Source organism: Paroedura picta, chromosome 3 (genome assembly GCF_049243985.1).
Source record: "Paroedura picta isolate Pp20150507F chromosome 3, Ppicta_v3.0, whole genome shotgun sequence".
In the NCBI taxonomy this organism is placed as follows: Eukaryota; Metazoa; Chordata; class Lepidosauria; order Squamata; family Gekkonidae; genus Paroedura; species Paroedura picta.
Genome location: NC_135371.1, coordinates 89599300 through 89616866, shown reverse-complemented (window position 1 = coordinate 89616866; position 17567 = coordinate 89599300). Strand labels below are relative to the sequence as shown.

Here is a 17567-nt window from a genome sequence, read left to right as displayed (position 1 = left end):
GCAGCCAATGTTTCACCCCTTTGCATATTTAAACTCTGCCAACAATTTAATGTACATATAAATAATCTTAACTGTTTTTTGTTACGTGAAGATTACTATTTCCCAATTTCACACCAGTGAAATTGCCAATGTATGCAGATGACCCTGTCTAGCAGTATAGATTCATAGTGGGATAAACTTATGTATATATTTTCTAATTACTATGGCTGGTCTGCCTATGCAACAGGTCACTCACTGTAACTGCCCTCAGCCTCAGCGGAGGGTGGTAAATAAATAAATAAACAAACAAACACACAAACAAACAAACAAACAAACTTGGGTGCTGAGTTCCTCAGTTTAAATACTTCGGTGCTCATCTTTCATGGAGAATTCATGTGACATCAGTAATAAGAACTGCAAACAGCACTGAGAAAGCAATCGCTAGATAATTTTATTATTATTATTATTATTATTATTATTAGATTTATAGCCCTTGCGGCTCGTTATATGTACCTTCAGCACTCAGAGTATTTAACTGTAAGGTAGCTGGCCTTTGTTATATGTGACTGGTGTATGGACAGAGGCTGTTACTGAGGATATTGATTGACTGCTAATTCGTAAGCTAATATGCCTAGGGATGTAAAGGAATTGATGGGAAAAATAAATGTCACTGAATTAAGACACCTAATTCAAATTCATCTGAAATATCTTTAAACCGCTCCTGCGGAGCGGTCTAAATAAAATGCTAAGGGCTAAAGGGGAGGAGAAAGGGCGGACCCGGGATAAAAACTTGTAGGGCCTAATCAGGAGCCGCAAAGCGGCTCCTGATTGGGCCCTCCAAGTGTCAATCCAGGACCAAACAGCCAATGGGGAGCTGCGCAAAGCGTAGCTCCCCATTGGCTGGTTGGTCCGGCCTCACCTGGGCTGCCTGGGGACTTGCCGCAGCAAGCGAAGAGCCAGCGACTGCGGGGGGAGGGGGGAATGGCTTCAGCTTCTTTCGCCGTGTGGATGCCATCCCCTACCCCCCGGTCGCCCCTCGAGTACTCAACAGCGGCGAAGGGTCTTCGCTTGCTGGGGCGAGTCCCCGGGCGGCCCAGGCGAGGCCGGACCAACCAGCCAATGGGGAGCTGTGCTTTGCGTGGCTCCCCATTGGCTGCTTGGCCCTGGTTTGACACCTCGGACGTCCCAATCAGGAACCACTTCGCAGCTCCTGATTGGGCCCTCCGAGTTTTTATCCCGGACAGGGCCCGCCCTTTCTCCTCCCCTGAAGCCAGCAACTGCGCGCACATACACACACACACAGCCACTGCGCTCTTCCCCCCTTCGCCCCCGCGATCCCCCACCACTCCACCGGCGCTTCTCCGCACACACGCACACACACACCGCCATTTCCCCACCCCTGGCCCCCGCGACCACCGGACCCTTCACACACACGCCTGTCCCATCCCATTCCACCTACCTCCCTGCCTGCCTGCCTTCCTTCCTTCCTTCTGACTTCTTGACTTCCTCTCTTTCTCAATCTCCTTCCTGTCTCTCTGTCTCTCCCTCTCACTTGCTTCCTGTCTTTCTGCCTTACTTCCTTTCTCACTTCCTTTTTTCTCCCTTCTATTCATCTCTTCAACCACCTCTTCCCCTCCTTTCTCCCTCCCATTCCTCCTTCCCCCTTCTACCTTCCTTTCCTACAGTCTTCCTCCCCATCTGCTAGCGCCCGCTGTATTTTTTTTACAACAAGCTTAATTTCTAGTCTGACCTATAAAAGTACAGCAAAAAGGTCAACAGGACTTCGCTCAACCTACATAGTTAGCATTCCCCTACCAGTTAGCATTCAAATGTATTTTTGTGATCTAACTTTATCCTAAATATAGATCTACCTTTATGTTGGCACAACCTAACGCTCTACCATATGCAGTCTTGATAGATATTTCATATTCAGAGAGGAGATGTAATGGAGCATTTAATCAGAATGATTCCACAGACCACAGACTTTTAAGCTGCTTTGGATTCTTAAAACTTAGACAGGAGTTTATTTACCCCCTACTCTCAGTGGCTGCTTGGAACCACTTGATCGAATGAACAGTAATGGAATCGATTTTTTTTTAAATCAAGAAAAATCAAAATTACACCAATGTATTTACTTGTGAGATTTGTTAACCATTTTTCAAGAATTTTAAACTGACATATGACATATAAATCCCATAATAAGCCATTTAAAACAAAAATAGATCACCAGTAATTATTTTTAAAGTATCTGAGGGATCACTTTCCCTAATATGCCCCATAAGAACACTATGATCTTTGAACACCAACATGTTGGTGGTCCTTGGCCTAAAAGATATGTGTCTGGCTCCAACCGGGTGGAATCAGTTTCCAGCTGAAATCCAGCCCTGACAGAACTCCTGAAGTTCCACAGGGCCTGTAAAAAGCACTCTTCCACCAGGCTTATGGCTGAGGCCAGAACAAAGAAATAAAATCATATGGGCCTCCCTCCTTCCCTCTCCAGAACATCCCACCACTCAATACATGGAGAAGCAGGATAATGGGACATGGAGTATTTATTTTATTGCTTTTATTGTATTTTGTACTGGATTTTAATATGTTGTAAACCACCCCAAACTTGTTCAATGAGAGGGGTGGTCTATAGATGTTAATAATAACATTAATAATTAATAATTAATAATTAATAATTAATAATTAATAATTAATAATTAATAATTAATAATTAATAATTAATAATTAATAATTAATAATTAATAATTAATAATTAATAATTAATAATTAATAATTAATAATTAAAAATTAATAATTAAAAATTAATAATTATATAGTTGTTTTGCTTAAAAGAGCATAAAACAATATCAGCAATGAAAACCAGAAGCAATTTTTTATTCTTGGCAGAATGCCTATAGAGACAGGAACAGACAAATCCATGAGATAAAGAATTTCAGTGTTCTGAGGCAACAATGGAAAAAGCCCTACGATGTGTGGAACCTTCAGCAAGTCATCTCAGGATTATCTCAATGAGTGAAGGGGGTTCTATAAAAAAGAAACATACTTTGAAGTAGACTGGGTCCGGGCCATTTAAGGCAACAATGTCCAATGCTTACATATTAAATGTGGCCACCAAAGTAAAAAGCAGTGCCTTCTGTGTTTGTGTAATATGTCCACATTTGATCATACCACATAGAATTCTACGGTCATCATTTCCTCACTAGCTGCACCGTTCAAGCCAGGTTTAGGGGCAGCTCGACATACAGCACATTAGTCTCCTTAAAGCTGCCCAAGCATGCATGACAGTGGTGACATTTTCCAACAGGGGGTGCAGCTGAGGAATCAGCCAAAGTTGAAACAGGCAGCCTGGCCACTGCTGCTACCTATCTAGGAGGCTGCAGAATATCTCAAAATTTCAAACATTATCTTTAAAGGAGAATTCTAGTGAAGAGAGAAATTTCCCCTTCCAGTTGGGGTACTGACTGGATCACACACCAGTTTCAGTTCCATTTTGACTAGTATGCATCGTAGCATAGCATCTTGGTTCTGAATATAACGAATAAATTCTAGGTAGCCTGAGGTACAGAATTTCATGGAGTAATGTGAAGGCAAAAACAAACCTAACTGTAGCCCATGATATTTCTAAGGTTGTGTATTAAAATCTGTTCTATTTGCACAGAGGAGAGATGCTTAGAACATAGTCTGAATTGACTCTAGGCAGTTATACCAACCTGAAGAACAGGAGCTAAATATTTTACTGTACTGTGTGTTCCTGATGGTCAAGGAATGAACTGTACCAGAATTCTAATTTAGTAAAAGCCAAATCAGCTTAAAAGATGCCTCTGTGTTGAATAAACACCAAGTTACGTGTAAATACAAACACCATTCATGTACACACCTGTCTTGACCGCAAGTTATACGTTGTGTGTGTGTGTGGGGGGGGGGGGCGAATACAAAGAAGCAGTATTATAGAAGCAGAAACAGAAGTAATATTGTAAGAGCAGGTGTTTATCTGTGGAGGATTACTCAATACTTTGAGAGTCAGAGAATTCAAATATATAATCATGAAAAATTGCTGTTGCATTATTTTGTCAGTTAAAGAGAACTGATGAATTGAGAGACCTGAATATTAACATAGCTAAAAAAAGCCTAAATAGCATGAATGGCAAGAGGTTTTTTTGTACAAAAAGCTCTCTTTAAATGTTGATTTGTTGACACCTCTGGATTTTCTGTTGCTTTAAATATGTTGTGTTGGCCTGATCCTACTCAGGAAGATGGGCTTCTGAGGGTTTTATTGTTGGTTATTGTTGATGGGATGGTTTTATTACTGAACTATATATTGTTATCCACTTCAATTCTTGGACATTTTGGGAGTGGAATCTGCGGAGGGGATGTATGGCAAGGGTAGGGGCTTTAGTAGGGTATAACACCATAGGGTCCACCTTCCAAAACAGCCATTTTCTCCCAGGGAACTGATCTGTGATGCATGGAAATTAATTGTAATCCCAGAAGATGTCCTGGAGGCTAGTAATCCTAATTCAGGCACATGTTTATGGAGACATAGTATACAAATGTTTTCAATAATAAAAATTTCAGGGGAATCTAAGGTATTTTACTGATATAATTTGTATTTCCTTCTGCAGCCAGCCTTAATCTGAAACACAGGGTCACTGGCATTTCCCTACAGACTGCCTACAGAGGTCCTGTTCATTGTGTTACTGCAATTCTTCGTCAGGATGGCTTAGCTGGACTGTATCGAGGTTCTAGTGCTATGCTTCTGAGGGACGTTCCTGGATATTGCCTCTACTTTATCCCTTACACATTTCTCTGTGGATGGATCACCCCTGATGGCTGCCTATCTCCTAGTCCTTTTTCTGTATGGATAGCTGGTGGTATTGCAGGTGTGAAGATTTCTTTTCTATATCACCGGTTAATAGAGCAGAGGAGAAACTGGTTGTTATTGTTTCTGTTTTCCTTATTAGTATATCAGCGGAGTCTACTCTGAGGCAACTAGTCAGTCTGCTGAGCTCGAATAGCAGGTGGTGGCAGACGAATGGAGAGTTGAAATTTCTCATACAACAGAGTCAGTACAAGAAAAGGCCCAGTCAGAACAGGAGGCAGCACGAGGGATGAGGTTGCCAGCTCTGGACTGGGAAATTCTTGGAGATTTGGGGGTGGGGTGGAGGCTGAGGAGGGCAGGGCTTGGGGAGGGAAGAAACTTTAATGACGTATAATGCCATAGAGTCCACCTTTCCAAGTGGCCGTTTTCTCAGGTGAAGTGATCTGCCATCTGGAGATCAGTTGTAATTCTAGGAGATCTCAAACCACCACCTGGAGATTGGCAACCCTAACCAAGTGGGTAGTGTGTCTGAGGTGGAAGAGGGGAGAACATAGTCTGGGTTGTGCCCTGTTGTCAATATGTTTTTCTTCACCATAAATATGGATGACTTAGGGTTCTCAACTCCAGTTTGAGACATTTCTAAAGATTTCAGAGGGTCAAGCACAGGGAGAGGGGAAGGTTCTCAGTATCATATAATGTTATACCATCTACTCTCTGAAGCATCCATTTCCTCCAGTGGAACTGATCTCTATCACTAGAGATAAATTTTAATTCCAGAAACTCTCCTGGCCCTACCTGGACGTTGACAATCCTAGGATAACTTAAATGTGGTTTCCCTCATATTTTTGAAGTATTTTTCACTCATATTTTGAATTCACTTACTGTGGAGACGGGAAGATAGGGTTGCTGGTAGGAGGCCAGAACATCCTACAGTGGGGTGGAAAGCCAGGCGCAAACCGAAGTCAACTTACAGGGACCAATGTGAAGGGAACCCTGAGAAAAAAGAGAACTGAGGAAACATCCTGGGAGAGGCACAGCTTCCATTCTCCTCTAACAAAGCAGTCACAAATTTGCTCAGAAACCAACTAATATGATGGACATAACACGTAGTTGAGTACTATAGAGAAGGCATTCTCAACCTTATTTTGGCCACAGCCCTTTTAGGAACTCTTCTCAATTTCTAGGCCCCCCTGCAGCAAGCTAGCCACTTGCACTATGAGCATGGCTTTAAAAGGCCTAAGCTAAAAGTGAAAAATTATACTTAACGTACTTTGTCTTATATATCTCGTGTGTGTGTGTTTGTGCAAGACAGATCTCTAGAACATTTGACCAATAGATGCATGTGTGTATGTGTGTGTGTGTGTGTGTGTTTAATTCATTAATTCAAGCACAAAGGAACGGATTACATTATTTCTTTTTTTTTCTCCCCTTATCAAAGTTCAAACTTTCCAGCAAGTAAAGACATAAAAAGGGTGACAAAAAGGGTATTTCATTGGTTCTATTACCAGGACCCCCATAAACCCTTTAGTCTCCCCTTCTCATATTTTTCAGTCTGTGGCCCCCTTCAAATGTGCAAGGGCCTCCCAGGGGGCCATATGGCCTATGCAATAGAAGGTCCTGGGAAATTCAAAGCATGTGATAAGCCTTATGACATCCTGAACATACAAACAGTATCTCCAACACAAATTGGGATATTAGACAATCTAATTTACCTCTATTTTACTGATTGGGAGACAGGTTACCTTAAGTTATAATTGAATATCATTATTATACCTTTATCTCTAAAGTTTTATACCATTAAGAATGCATTTGGAATACTTTTATTGTGGCAATTGTCCAGTACTTCTCCTCTATTTTTCTTAGGAGCAATATCTTGGGGAACCGCTACTCCTATGGATGTTGTAAAGAGTCGTCTACAAGCAGATGGGGTTTATTTCAAGAAATATAAAGGAGTAATTGACTGTATCTCTCAAAGCTATCACAATGATGGTCTAAAGGTTAGCAGTACCAAATGATCATTTTGATATTAGGCTAATTGTCATAGTTGCAGATGTATATTTATAATTTAAAATAGCACAAATGAGACTGGGGACTTACCTTGGCCCCAAAGCCTCTATTGACAAGGTGGCAGGGTGGGAGGAAGGGGACGATAAGCATCCTTGGCACTCTGGGGAGGGTGGGGGGAGAGAGAGAGGCAGGTGTGGGTAATGCCCGTGTGCTCGGCGTACAAGGTGCAGCAAGCATAGGCCCTCCCTGTTTCAGGGCAGTGAGCGGTCGGAACCGCCCACCCACCAGTGAATGGGGGGGGGGGGAGAGATGGAAAATATTGACAAGAAAAAGAGAGAATAACAATAATAAGGGGAGGGAGAGAGAGAGGGGGGAGAGAGAGTGAAGGGTAGAGGAAATCGACAGAGAAGGGGTGGTGGCAAAAGACGCAGGAAGTAGGTCAACAGGTAAGGAGAGGGAAAGAAAATGACATCTGGTTTAGAACAGTAATTTGAAAATCTTCTCTCTATGTGTTACAGATTATGTTTTTAACATATGGGTTGAACCAGATCCGCTTCAAGGTTCTGGTGTTAACTTTTAAGGCCATCCGTGGCTTGGGCCTCACATATCCGTGGTATCGCCAGTCTCCTTAAGCCCCCTGCAGGGCACTTTGTCCTGCAGGTGCAAATCTGTTGGAGGTCCCTGGCCCATGAGAGATTCACCTGGCCTCGACCAGGACCTGGTCCTTTTCAGTCCTGCCCCTGATCTGTTGGAATGAGCTCCTAGGAGTGCTGAGGGTGCTGAAGACAGAAGGCCTGCAAAATGGAGCTCTTCCACCTGGTATTTGGATGAGGCCAGATCAATGAAGATCTTGGGCCCCTTCTGGAGCCAGCTATTCAATTTGGCTATTCTGTTCTCCCCCTCCCCTCCCCAGGCATTTTTAAGGAGTCTGTCAAGTGGGGGGATGATTTGTTGCCATCTAGGTTGGTTTTAATGGGGTTTTCGACTTTTAATGGAATTTTATTGTGTGGACAGATGTTACTCACCACGAACCAATGTGTGGGAGTGGTGGGATACAAACTGATAGATAAATAGATAAATGAATTAATGAATTACTGAATGAATATATAAATATTTGTTTCTTAAGTACAGGAGTAAATAAATACTAGGGAAGCAGATTTCTGATTTATTCTGCTTCCCACACTTGCTTTACGCTCTGTGGGCACTAGTCTATTGGTCACTCCCAGCCCCATGGAGGCGCACCTGGCCTCAACCAAGACCAGGGCCTTCTCAGTCCTGGCACCTACCTGATGGAACGAGCTCCCAGAGGAGTTGCGGGCCCTGTGGGAGCTTTCAGCGTTCTGCAGGGCCTGCCGACAGGTCTATAGTTGAGGCTGGCATGGCAAGGAAGATCTGATGGGCCCCCCAGTGTTAAGAGCATAAGCACCTGCTATGTGATCTCTCCCTCCTCCCACTGTTGTATTAGATTTTTGGGGGGTTGGTGGCTTGTAGACCACCATGGTTTTTAAATGTTTTAGGAGTCTGTTGTATATGGATGAATGTCCGGAATTGTTTTAATGGGTTTTTTAACATGGACAATGTGTAACCCGCCATGAGCCAATTATGGGAGTGGTGGGCAATAAGTCGAAACAATAAATAAATAAAAAATAGCACCTTGGTCAAATAGGTGACAAAATCACATTGTTGTTAATGATAAAGAGGGTCACATTTATTTATTTATTTATTTATTTATTTATCCATCCATCCATCCATCCATCCATCCATCCATCCATCCATCCATCCACCCTTGAGAGATGCATCTGCATCTGATGATTAAAATTAGATCATGTGAATTGGTAAATTGTAGAGTTCATGTGTTAGTGCATGAGATTGTTTCTTTCTTGGAGATTCCATCTGAATTGAGTTTTACCCCCCAGTGATTATGCACCTCAAAACGTTCCTATGGTGACTCTGGGAGGGGCATGAGAGTTTGAGGAGGGAATTCCATTGCTAGGCAATATCATTCACATGCCAGCTAACATCCGCAATTAGCATTTCAATTGTAGCCAGTATGACAGAGAGCTAAGGGCTGACTTCTGGGGGAAATTGCGCTAAACTGGCTACCAGCGAGCAAAGCCCCTTCCTTCTTAAGAAAAAGCCACGCGGAACACCCAGACTGTCCTCAGGCTATTACGAGCAATGGGAGACTACATCAAATACATGTTCACCTGATTGCTGACACTGAGGAAGCAGAAATCAAGAGCAGGCACCTCAACCCCCCCCCTCCCCCGGTCACTGATCATAGATAGCGCTTTGTAGTCTCAGGAGCGTTTGTGGAAGGCTGTGGAGGAAATGCATGCCACAGGGTAATTTCAACTAATTTACATAGCAATAAAGGGCAAATGGCACGTTCACGTAATCGCTGACAAAGGCTCTCAGCAGGCTCCCAAGCTCCCATTGGTAGCTGAGATACTGTGAGCAGAAAAGGGGAGGAAACCAAAAACACGCTGACATTTATGCATCAAAAAAGACTGTTCTCAGTGCTGTAACACAAGAAAAGTTGCCATAAAACTAGTTTCAGAAGCCTCACTGATAAAACGCTGCTGGAACTGTGACCAGCATCTGCAATGAAAGAATGAAAATAATACAATTTTTGTGCTGCAAAAATGGTGCCACATTAACAATTAAAAATAAGACATAGTTTTTAGCAGTCTTTTTGCAAGTTTTCTGTGATGCATAATATACCTAGGAGTGCAGGGAACCAGAAAAGCATTTTGCAGCTATAATTTCTATAATACTTCCATATCAGATTCTCATTCCGCATTCCTGTTTCTACTTTGATTTAGAATAGTGCTTTCTGTTTAAAAACAAAACAAAAATGATGTGTCTTTTTGGAGTAACCTTTTCTACCTTTTTCTGATAAGGTCTTTTTTAAGGGTCTCACAGTGAATGCAGTGCGTGGATTCCCTATGACTGCTACCATATTTCTTGGATATGAACTTGCACTCAAAGTGATAAGAGATCAAGCGAAGACAAATCCTTGACTTCCAGGTAGCATCATAACAAATTTTTGTGATTCTAAAACTCTTTTGTATATCAAACTAGGGAATTCATCTAATATTAGGACAAGCAATGATCCCAAGTACTTTTACTAGAATGTAAACCTCCCTGAAACCAATTGAATATAACTTCCATATTCATTCATTCATTCATTCATTCATTCATTCATTCATTCATTCATTCATTCATTTTATATATCACCCCTCCAGCAAGCTTGCTCATGGTGGTATGTATCATTCTGCCCAGTGACAGTAAATTTAATTAATCTGTTGAATTCAGGGGAACATCTGAGTGAAAATGTGTAGAATGACTGTGAATCTATTCTCTGCATCGGATAACTGTTAACAAATGGAACCAGTCTCCTATAAAACAGTTATCAAATGGAAAGTGTCTAGTAAGTCTACTGCAGCAGCATTGGCCATCTACTCAGGAGTTATTTTTAGCATGGGGCAGTTTGAAGCTACACAAAATGCACAAGTCTGAAATTGTCCACATGAAACCTGTACTGTTCTTTCTATTGGCAGGTTTTGTTCTTCTCTGTTCCTCTTGTAGTCTTCTGCACTTTTCACTTCCTGAGCCAAATCAACATCACAGCCTTGAGAAGAGACTTGATGTCACTAACATGGTAAATAAAGTGAGGAAACTTCACCATGCCGGAAGATCTTCTGCATCTGATGTGGACTTCCTATGAGCTACAAGAAGACATGAGCTGAAATCTGATCCAAACTCTTCTTTATCGAAAATGTATCTTTCAAAAGTTTGAAGTAACTTTGAAATGTATACGGAAGTATGACAAGGACCAAAACTTTTTGTTGTTCTGCTTTCTCAGTTACTGGCCACCATATAATTTCTACCATTATCTATAACACGGTAATTGGACCCCATTGTCTAGAAAAATCAGATACAATAACATATGAAAGCTATGAAAGCCATTGTTAGTCATGCCTCAAATGTGATGCAACTGTCTTCCTTGCCTTTGTATGACTAAATATTTGTCCATCGGACAACAAGAATGAATGTAATAACATCTGTAAGACTTCAGTCTAAGTGATTTTATACTTTTTTCTTTGCAAATGTAATTTAGTGTTGTTTTTCAGTGTTGTTTCCCTCCTTTAAAAGTATCTGCATGTTTCATTTTATAATGTGTGGCTTATTACACCTCTAGTAAAATCCTTCACTCACTTATTCCCATTTAAATCCACTGCATTGCCAATAAGAAGGAAAAGGTACAAAGGAGGGATTGCATTATTTATTGACAATAACAAAAATTGTACAGCTTCAACATTGCAAATCAAAATAAAAACAGTGCAAACAGAGCCATCACCAGTAAAGTTAGCCTTCACACAATCAATTAACAAGTGGTTGTATGAGCAGCCCAGAGATTTTGGTGACTTTTGGCTCCATCTAATGGAAAGACAGCCATAGATCCAACATGCTCGTAAATAATCAAGCAGTTGGAAGCGGAACCAATAACACTGTCCCTGTAGACACAGATGGAGAAACTTGTAGTGAAGTTTCTCCTCAGTAATTAAGCGTTTCAATAAGTAATAAGCATATCTTCTCAGTATAGTCACCATATGACTTTTAGGCATGGAGAGGGTTATGTGATGTTTATTTTTGTTTTGTTTTTTAGTTGTTATTTGTAAGCCACCTTAAGCTATGGAAAATGTAGATTATACACATATTAACAAATTATATTCTTTCAAACATTGTAGAAAAGAAGAAAAACATTTTTCAGCCCATGATAGAAAAGCTTTGGGTCTGCAGCTTGTTCAGGATGTGTTAGAAATTTAATTTGATGAGTTAGTGATGGCTAAACTGAGCAGAGTGTGGTAAGCGGCAGAAATGCTGTCTGAAGCTGTCTGACCACGAGGCTGGGAGTTCGATCCCAGCAGCCGGCTCAAGGTTGACTCAGCCTTCCATCCTTCCGAGGTGGGTAAAATGAGTACCCAGCTTGCTGCTGGGGGGTAAAACGGTAATGACTGGGGAAGGCACTGGCAAGGCCACCCTATATTGAGTCTGCCATGAAAACGCTGGAGGGCGTCACCCCAAGGGTCAGACATGACTCGGTGCTTGCACAGGGGATACCTTTACCTTTAAACTGTCCCAACGATTTTGGGGCGGGGGGGTATTCTACTAATATCCTCATGAGGAGTTAGGCAATCCCCCCTTGCCCCTTTTCCTTCTCAGAAAGCTTTAGTGCTGCTGCTTTATGATATTGTGATTAGTCCTAATTGCTGATGAATTGTCTAAATAAAGGATCATTGTTTTTATGATGTATTGTAAACTGCCCTGTAAACCTAACTAATTGCCAGGTTCACACACCTTCTCTCTTTGTCTTCCTCTCATGCAGTGTGACAAGAATGAAGACAGAAGTCTTCATCTAACTCAGACTGATTGTAGGGAAGGGTAGCATATAAATGTGAAGCAACAAAACCTTCATGGCAATGGAGTTAGATCTATTAGATATTAAAATTCATGTAAAAATTAAACTTGGGGTCCACACAGAGAATGACAGAACATTTTCTCTCACCAACCAACTAGAAAGTAATGGTCCTATAAATTCACATATTACATGTTGTTTTAAAAAATGAATATAAAGGTACAAACAGAAGCCTTGATACCACTAGAATCTAGATGCAGAGCTGGCAACCCTAGCCTGGTTTGAAGCTCTTAACCTACAAGTACCAAGAAGGCCCTTAATCAACAAGAATCAATAATTTAAATTATCCTCAACCATGATATACAGCAAAGCAGGCCAGTTAGTCTTTCAGAAACAAGGTCTAAATATTAATCCAAAGCTAGAACTACATTCATACCTCGAAGATGCATGTTATTTACATTTCTTTGAACAGCTTACATATTAACAGATGTTGGGCTTATACCCTGCCAAAGTAAACTGAACTTCAGAACACAACATTTCTAAAGGGTTTCCCCACTTAACTCTTTATAGGTTCTCTCTATATATTTAAGAAAAGCATAGCACTGGAGTGAAATTAAAGAGAAAAAATAAATATCATCATTCTTCTGTGGTCTACATATGTAAGTTAGGACATTGCTGTTGCTGACTCTAAGCATGATAAGCAGGGTGCTGTTTCAGTAGAGCAAAGTGCTTTAAGAGGACAAATGCTTCATTTCCTTCCCCAGTCCTTCAAGTAAAAAGGATTAATATGCCTACTCTAGAATTTATTCAGGTTTAACTCTCTCACACACACACACATACAAATTCATTATTGTTTTGTATACACCTCACAATGATGGCTGATCCTATTGAGGAACAATTGTGTTTAGCATATAATGTAAGGGGAGCAGATAGTGTGCATGAAAGACTAAGTCGGTTGACACATTACCAAGCCTGTGGGTTTGTTGAGGCATCCCTCAACTATGACTCTGAAGCAGATGCTCAATGAAAGTTCCGTGTCTCTCAGGCTCACTTGAATCCTTTCCTCCGTGTGACCAGGTCACGCAGGCGGAAGCTACCTAAAGCCTCCCCCTTATAAACTGACCTATGGAGTTGCTATTGGCCGTCTTGGGAAAAACCATATTGTAACAATAGCATCTCCATGTGGAGGTTTGTGAAGAAGAAAATGTCATAGAGGGGAAGGCTATGGTGGCTTCTGTCCACAAACCTTGGTCACATGTGGATCTAGGAGATAGAGATCTCCTCCTGTGAGGTAGAAACTGGAATGATAAAATTCATTTCAAATCTTTTGAAAATCTGGAGTTTCTTCATAATAAACTTAGCATATTGCCAGGTTCATACACCCTCTCTCTTTGTCTTCTTCTCATGCGGTGTGACAAGAATGAAGACAGAAGTCTTCATCTAACTCAGACTGATTGTAATGCTGAAATGGTAAATGACTTTGCCATCTTTCCCAGAAACTGGTTCTGTGATCAGGATAAAATCTTGGTTAAGAATTGCAGGGAAAGAAACAAATCTCAGTTAATAAAGATGCTCATATTTGGAAATCGTGACAACTTAGAATTCATAGAAGACTCACAGTTTCAGCATGCTGCTTGAGTAGGAGGAAAGGAGCACTGGGTTTGTTCCTATCAGGCAAAACAAACAAATCCCCAAACTTCTCTGATTTGTTTATGGCATCAGAGCTGAGTTCAAGCCTTCAGTCTATATTACACCTCTAAATGCCCACCTGCCTATATTGTACCTCTAAATGCTTGCCATTTTTAGTCCACCTTTCCTTCAAGAAGTTCAGAGTAGCAAACATGGTTTTTCCTTCCTCGTTTTATTTCCACAGAAACTTCAAGAGGTAGGCTTAGGCTGAGAGAATATGACTGACCTATAGACACCCAAGCAAACTTCATGGCAAAGGGGATTTGTACACAGACCTTCCAGATCCTAGTTCAGCATTCAAACCACTAACCCACAGTGGTCTCGGGTTACTGCAGTGCGCAAAGTGTAGCGTATTGTTTTTACAACGGTAGTGGTTTTTCAATAAGATCCTATCAATGCCATTCTACTAAAATCATGATGATTTCTTCCAAAGAGTGCAGCAACTCCTCTTCTAAGAACTCAATGACTCTTCCATGTGGTTCGGCATCCACAACTTGTGTGCATTTCATCTTTCTTTGATAAGTGTTTCCTCCACCCCCATTATGTTGATAGATTTTGTACCTTTTTTTTTAAGAGTGATAAATTTCCTCACCATCACTTTAGCATACTGTTTAAATATTTCTAAATATATAATGAGGTAATCAAAGAACAGAATATGAGGGGGGGAAGTTAGAAGAGGTTTTTGATTGTTAGAGATTGCTAAATTTGAATGTATGCAAAGGTATACCCATATCCTTACAATGGACAGTCAAAAGATAGACTGCTAGCTAAGATGTTCCCCTTTCCCTGGTGTGGGACATTGCCTGAAGAGATACCCGCCCTCCAGTATACACAGTTTGGGATTGCTATAGAACCAGGCAGGAATTTGGTGGACTTCCTTGTAATGGGTCAAGAGGCAGATCAGTTCTTTGCCTGCTTTATGTTGATACTAGAAAGAGAGCCCGCTGTAACTAAGACAGCGGGTGCTAGCGGGGTACGACAGTGTCGTGGCGCAGAGTGAGCACTGAAGTGGCGGCGAATGGGGGCCAGCGGGTCGCGGCCTACCTAAGGGGGAGACGGCCAGGATGAAGATGGCACAGCCTGTATGGATCTTTTGTCGGTGGAGGTCAGGAGGCAGGCAGTGGGGTCGGCGCAGGTCTGCTGGAGCGGCCGGGCGAGGTTCGGGCAGCGTGTGGAGCAGTTGGGGCTTGTTGCCGCTGGAGGCCGGTTGGGGGGCGGCAATCTTAGCGCGGCGGGCGGGAGTACGTAGGCGGGCGCGTGTAGCTGTGCCGCGGCTGGCCTCCTACAGGCGTCGGGAAGTGCAGGGCAGCGGCAGGCGGCAGGAGCGGTTAAAGATGTTTGGGTGGGCATGATTGGTGATTCCACAGTTCAGGGAGAGTACCATCAAGGAATGGGAAGCACCCTAAATTTGCCACTCTCAACTGACTGGACCTGGGTGCTTTCTGCACTGGGTTTTTTATCCTCTGTTAGTCCAAATTAAAAAAAACCTTTGGCAAGTTATTCAATTTCAGTTTTGTTATTGAGCACTTTAAATTTTCCCTCTGCAACATCAGTGATAGTTTTCTCCAGGATATCCAGGAGTGGATATAACTCGCTACATCTGAGAAAAGTGCTCTGAAAGCCCCAGTATTGCAAGTGTAGATGTTGGTGTTTTCTTGGAATAACTTTCTTCTCCTTCTCCATGCATTGGTCACTGATTGGTTAGGGCATCAATTCAAAGACTACAGGAAAACTGGTTCCTGGTCACCATTATCATGCAGGGTTTATTTTTGCCCTCATTTTGGGATTTGTTTTAAAATGACTGTGCTCTAAAAGCCAGCAGTTATATGAGCAGAGATTTGCCTTTTGGATTTACTTTAGCATCCTTGTTCTCTCTGAGGTTGCTGCCTCTCCTCCCTCCACTTGTGCAGAGAAAGAAAGATAAACAAGCAGCCTTGTGCTTCACTTGTCCCTCTCCCATCTTGTTGTAGTTGTAGAGTTGGGATACAAAAGGAGTTTCATGCGATCAATGATCCCCCCACACACACACACACACACTTCCTCAGTCAATCAGGAAGGAGACCAAAAATTGGGACAATGCAAGTGCAGACGGGGGACCTTTCAAGTCATGGGGGGGGGAAGGCTGCAGATCTGGGGTCAGATCAATCAGAATTCAGCAGGATCTACAGCGGAAAAAATGTGAGTGCAGACTCAGCCCTGGTGTGTGTGTGGAGAGAAAAATCTCGCAGGCTCCATATGCACATTACAAAATACTTGTGTTTGTCAAGGACTAATCTAAGAACTTTGTATCATATGGGAGTCCCCCCACCCAATTTACACTGGCTGTTATCTATTTGTGCCTCATGGAATCAGTATTGTGCAACCCATATATGTAATGTGATTTTTATAATGGATCCAACAGTGGCTCCATGGGATGGTTTAACAATGCAAAAACAAGGAAGAGAAATTAAACATAGAGCAGGAGTTACTGGGGAACTGGAACGAAGATAGCTGTGAATGTCCTGCATGATGCAAGGGGTTGGATTAGATTATCTTTGGGGTGCCTACGTTTCTCACTGCATTCTGTGGTCACAAACAGAAAATATTTCACGTACAATGTCCTTGTGTTGTTCCCCAACAAACACAAAGATGTAGATGGAGCTTCAGTGATGGGCATCATGGCTTGAACCCTTTCCCTGACTGGTGTGGGGGTATGGTGATGATGGTCATCATCTCTTGACACAGTTTTTTTTAATGCAAGCACGGAAACGTGAGGTGCAGCTGTTGGCCACACTGAGAGTAGAACCCAAACACTGGCAATCTCTTTGCTCAGCCATTTAGGGAATGGTTTAATAGATATGCATTTAACCTAAAACCATAGATATATGTGCTTTTAACCTAAACCATAGTGGATCTTGTCTCTGGTACCTTGATTCCAGGCAAATAAAAGTACTGCACAGAGACAAAGGCACAATCACAGCTCCTTTAAAAACAGTGGCCTGGGTAAAGATAGTCCTGCCCACGAGGACTTGATGGTTGTTAATGAAGAGAATGGACCTCCTGCCCATGACACAAAAAGAAAAAATAACCTTTTGAAATGGAACAGCCCCAATTTCCTTGCCTTCATTTTATTTTTTGTTTTTCCTGTGGTTCTCTTTGTTTAGAATAGAATCATAGAATCATAGAGTTGGAAGGGGCCATACAGGCCATCTAGTCCAACCCCCTGCTCAACGCAGGATTAGCCCTAAGCATCCTAAAGCATCCAAGAAAAGTGTGTATCCAACCTTTGCTTGAAGACTGCCAGTGAGGGGGAGCTCACCACCTCCTTAGGCAGCCTATTCCACTGCTGAACTACTCTGACTGTGAAAAATTTTTTCCTGATATCTAGCCTATATCGTTGTACTTGAAGTTTAAACCCATTACTGCGTGTCCTCTCCTCTGCAGCCAACAGAAACAGCATCCTGCCCTCTTCCAAGTGACAACCTTTCAAATACTTAAAGAGGGCTATCATGTCCCCTCTCAACCTCCTTTTCTCCAGGCTGAAGTCCCTCAACCTATCCTCATAGGGCTTGGTCCCTTGGCCCCAGATCATCCTCGTCGCTCTCCTCTGTACCCTTTCAATTTTATCTACGTCCTTCTTGAAGTGAGGCCTCCAGAACTGCA

At 42.1% G+C, this 17567-nt stretch overlaps 1 protein-coding gene across 5 annotated transcripts in view; it reads left to right on the top strand.

Moving 5' to 3' along the window:
• The window catches only part of SLC25A48 (solute carrier family 25 member 48), a 51680-nt gene extending 39570 nt beyond the window's left edge, over positions 1-12110 (top strand). For 2 of the 5 annotated variants that reach the window (XM_077326781.1, XM_077326777.1), the window contains 4 exons: positions 4611-4868; positions 6671-6804; positions 9718-9844; positions 10378-12110. In XM_077326781.1, the coding sequence (XP_077182896.1) occupies positions 4611-4868; positions 6671-6804; positions 9718-9837 (512 nt within the window). In that variant the 3' untranslated portion in view covers positions 9838-9844; positions 10378-12110. The remainder of the gene's footprint in view (positions 1-4610; positions 4869-6670; positions 6805-9717; positions 9845-10377) is intronic. The other 3 variants (XM_077326779.1, XM_077326778.1, XM_077326780.1) reach the window with 3 other exon arrangements.
• The last annotated feature ends 5457 nt before the right edge of the window (positions 12111-17567 follow it).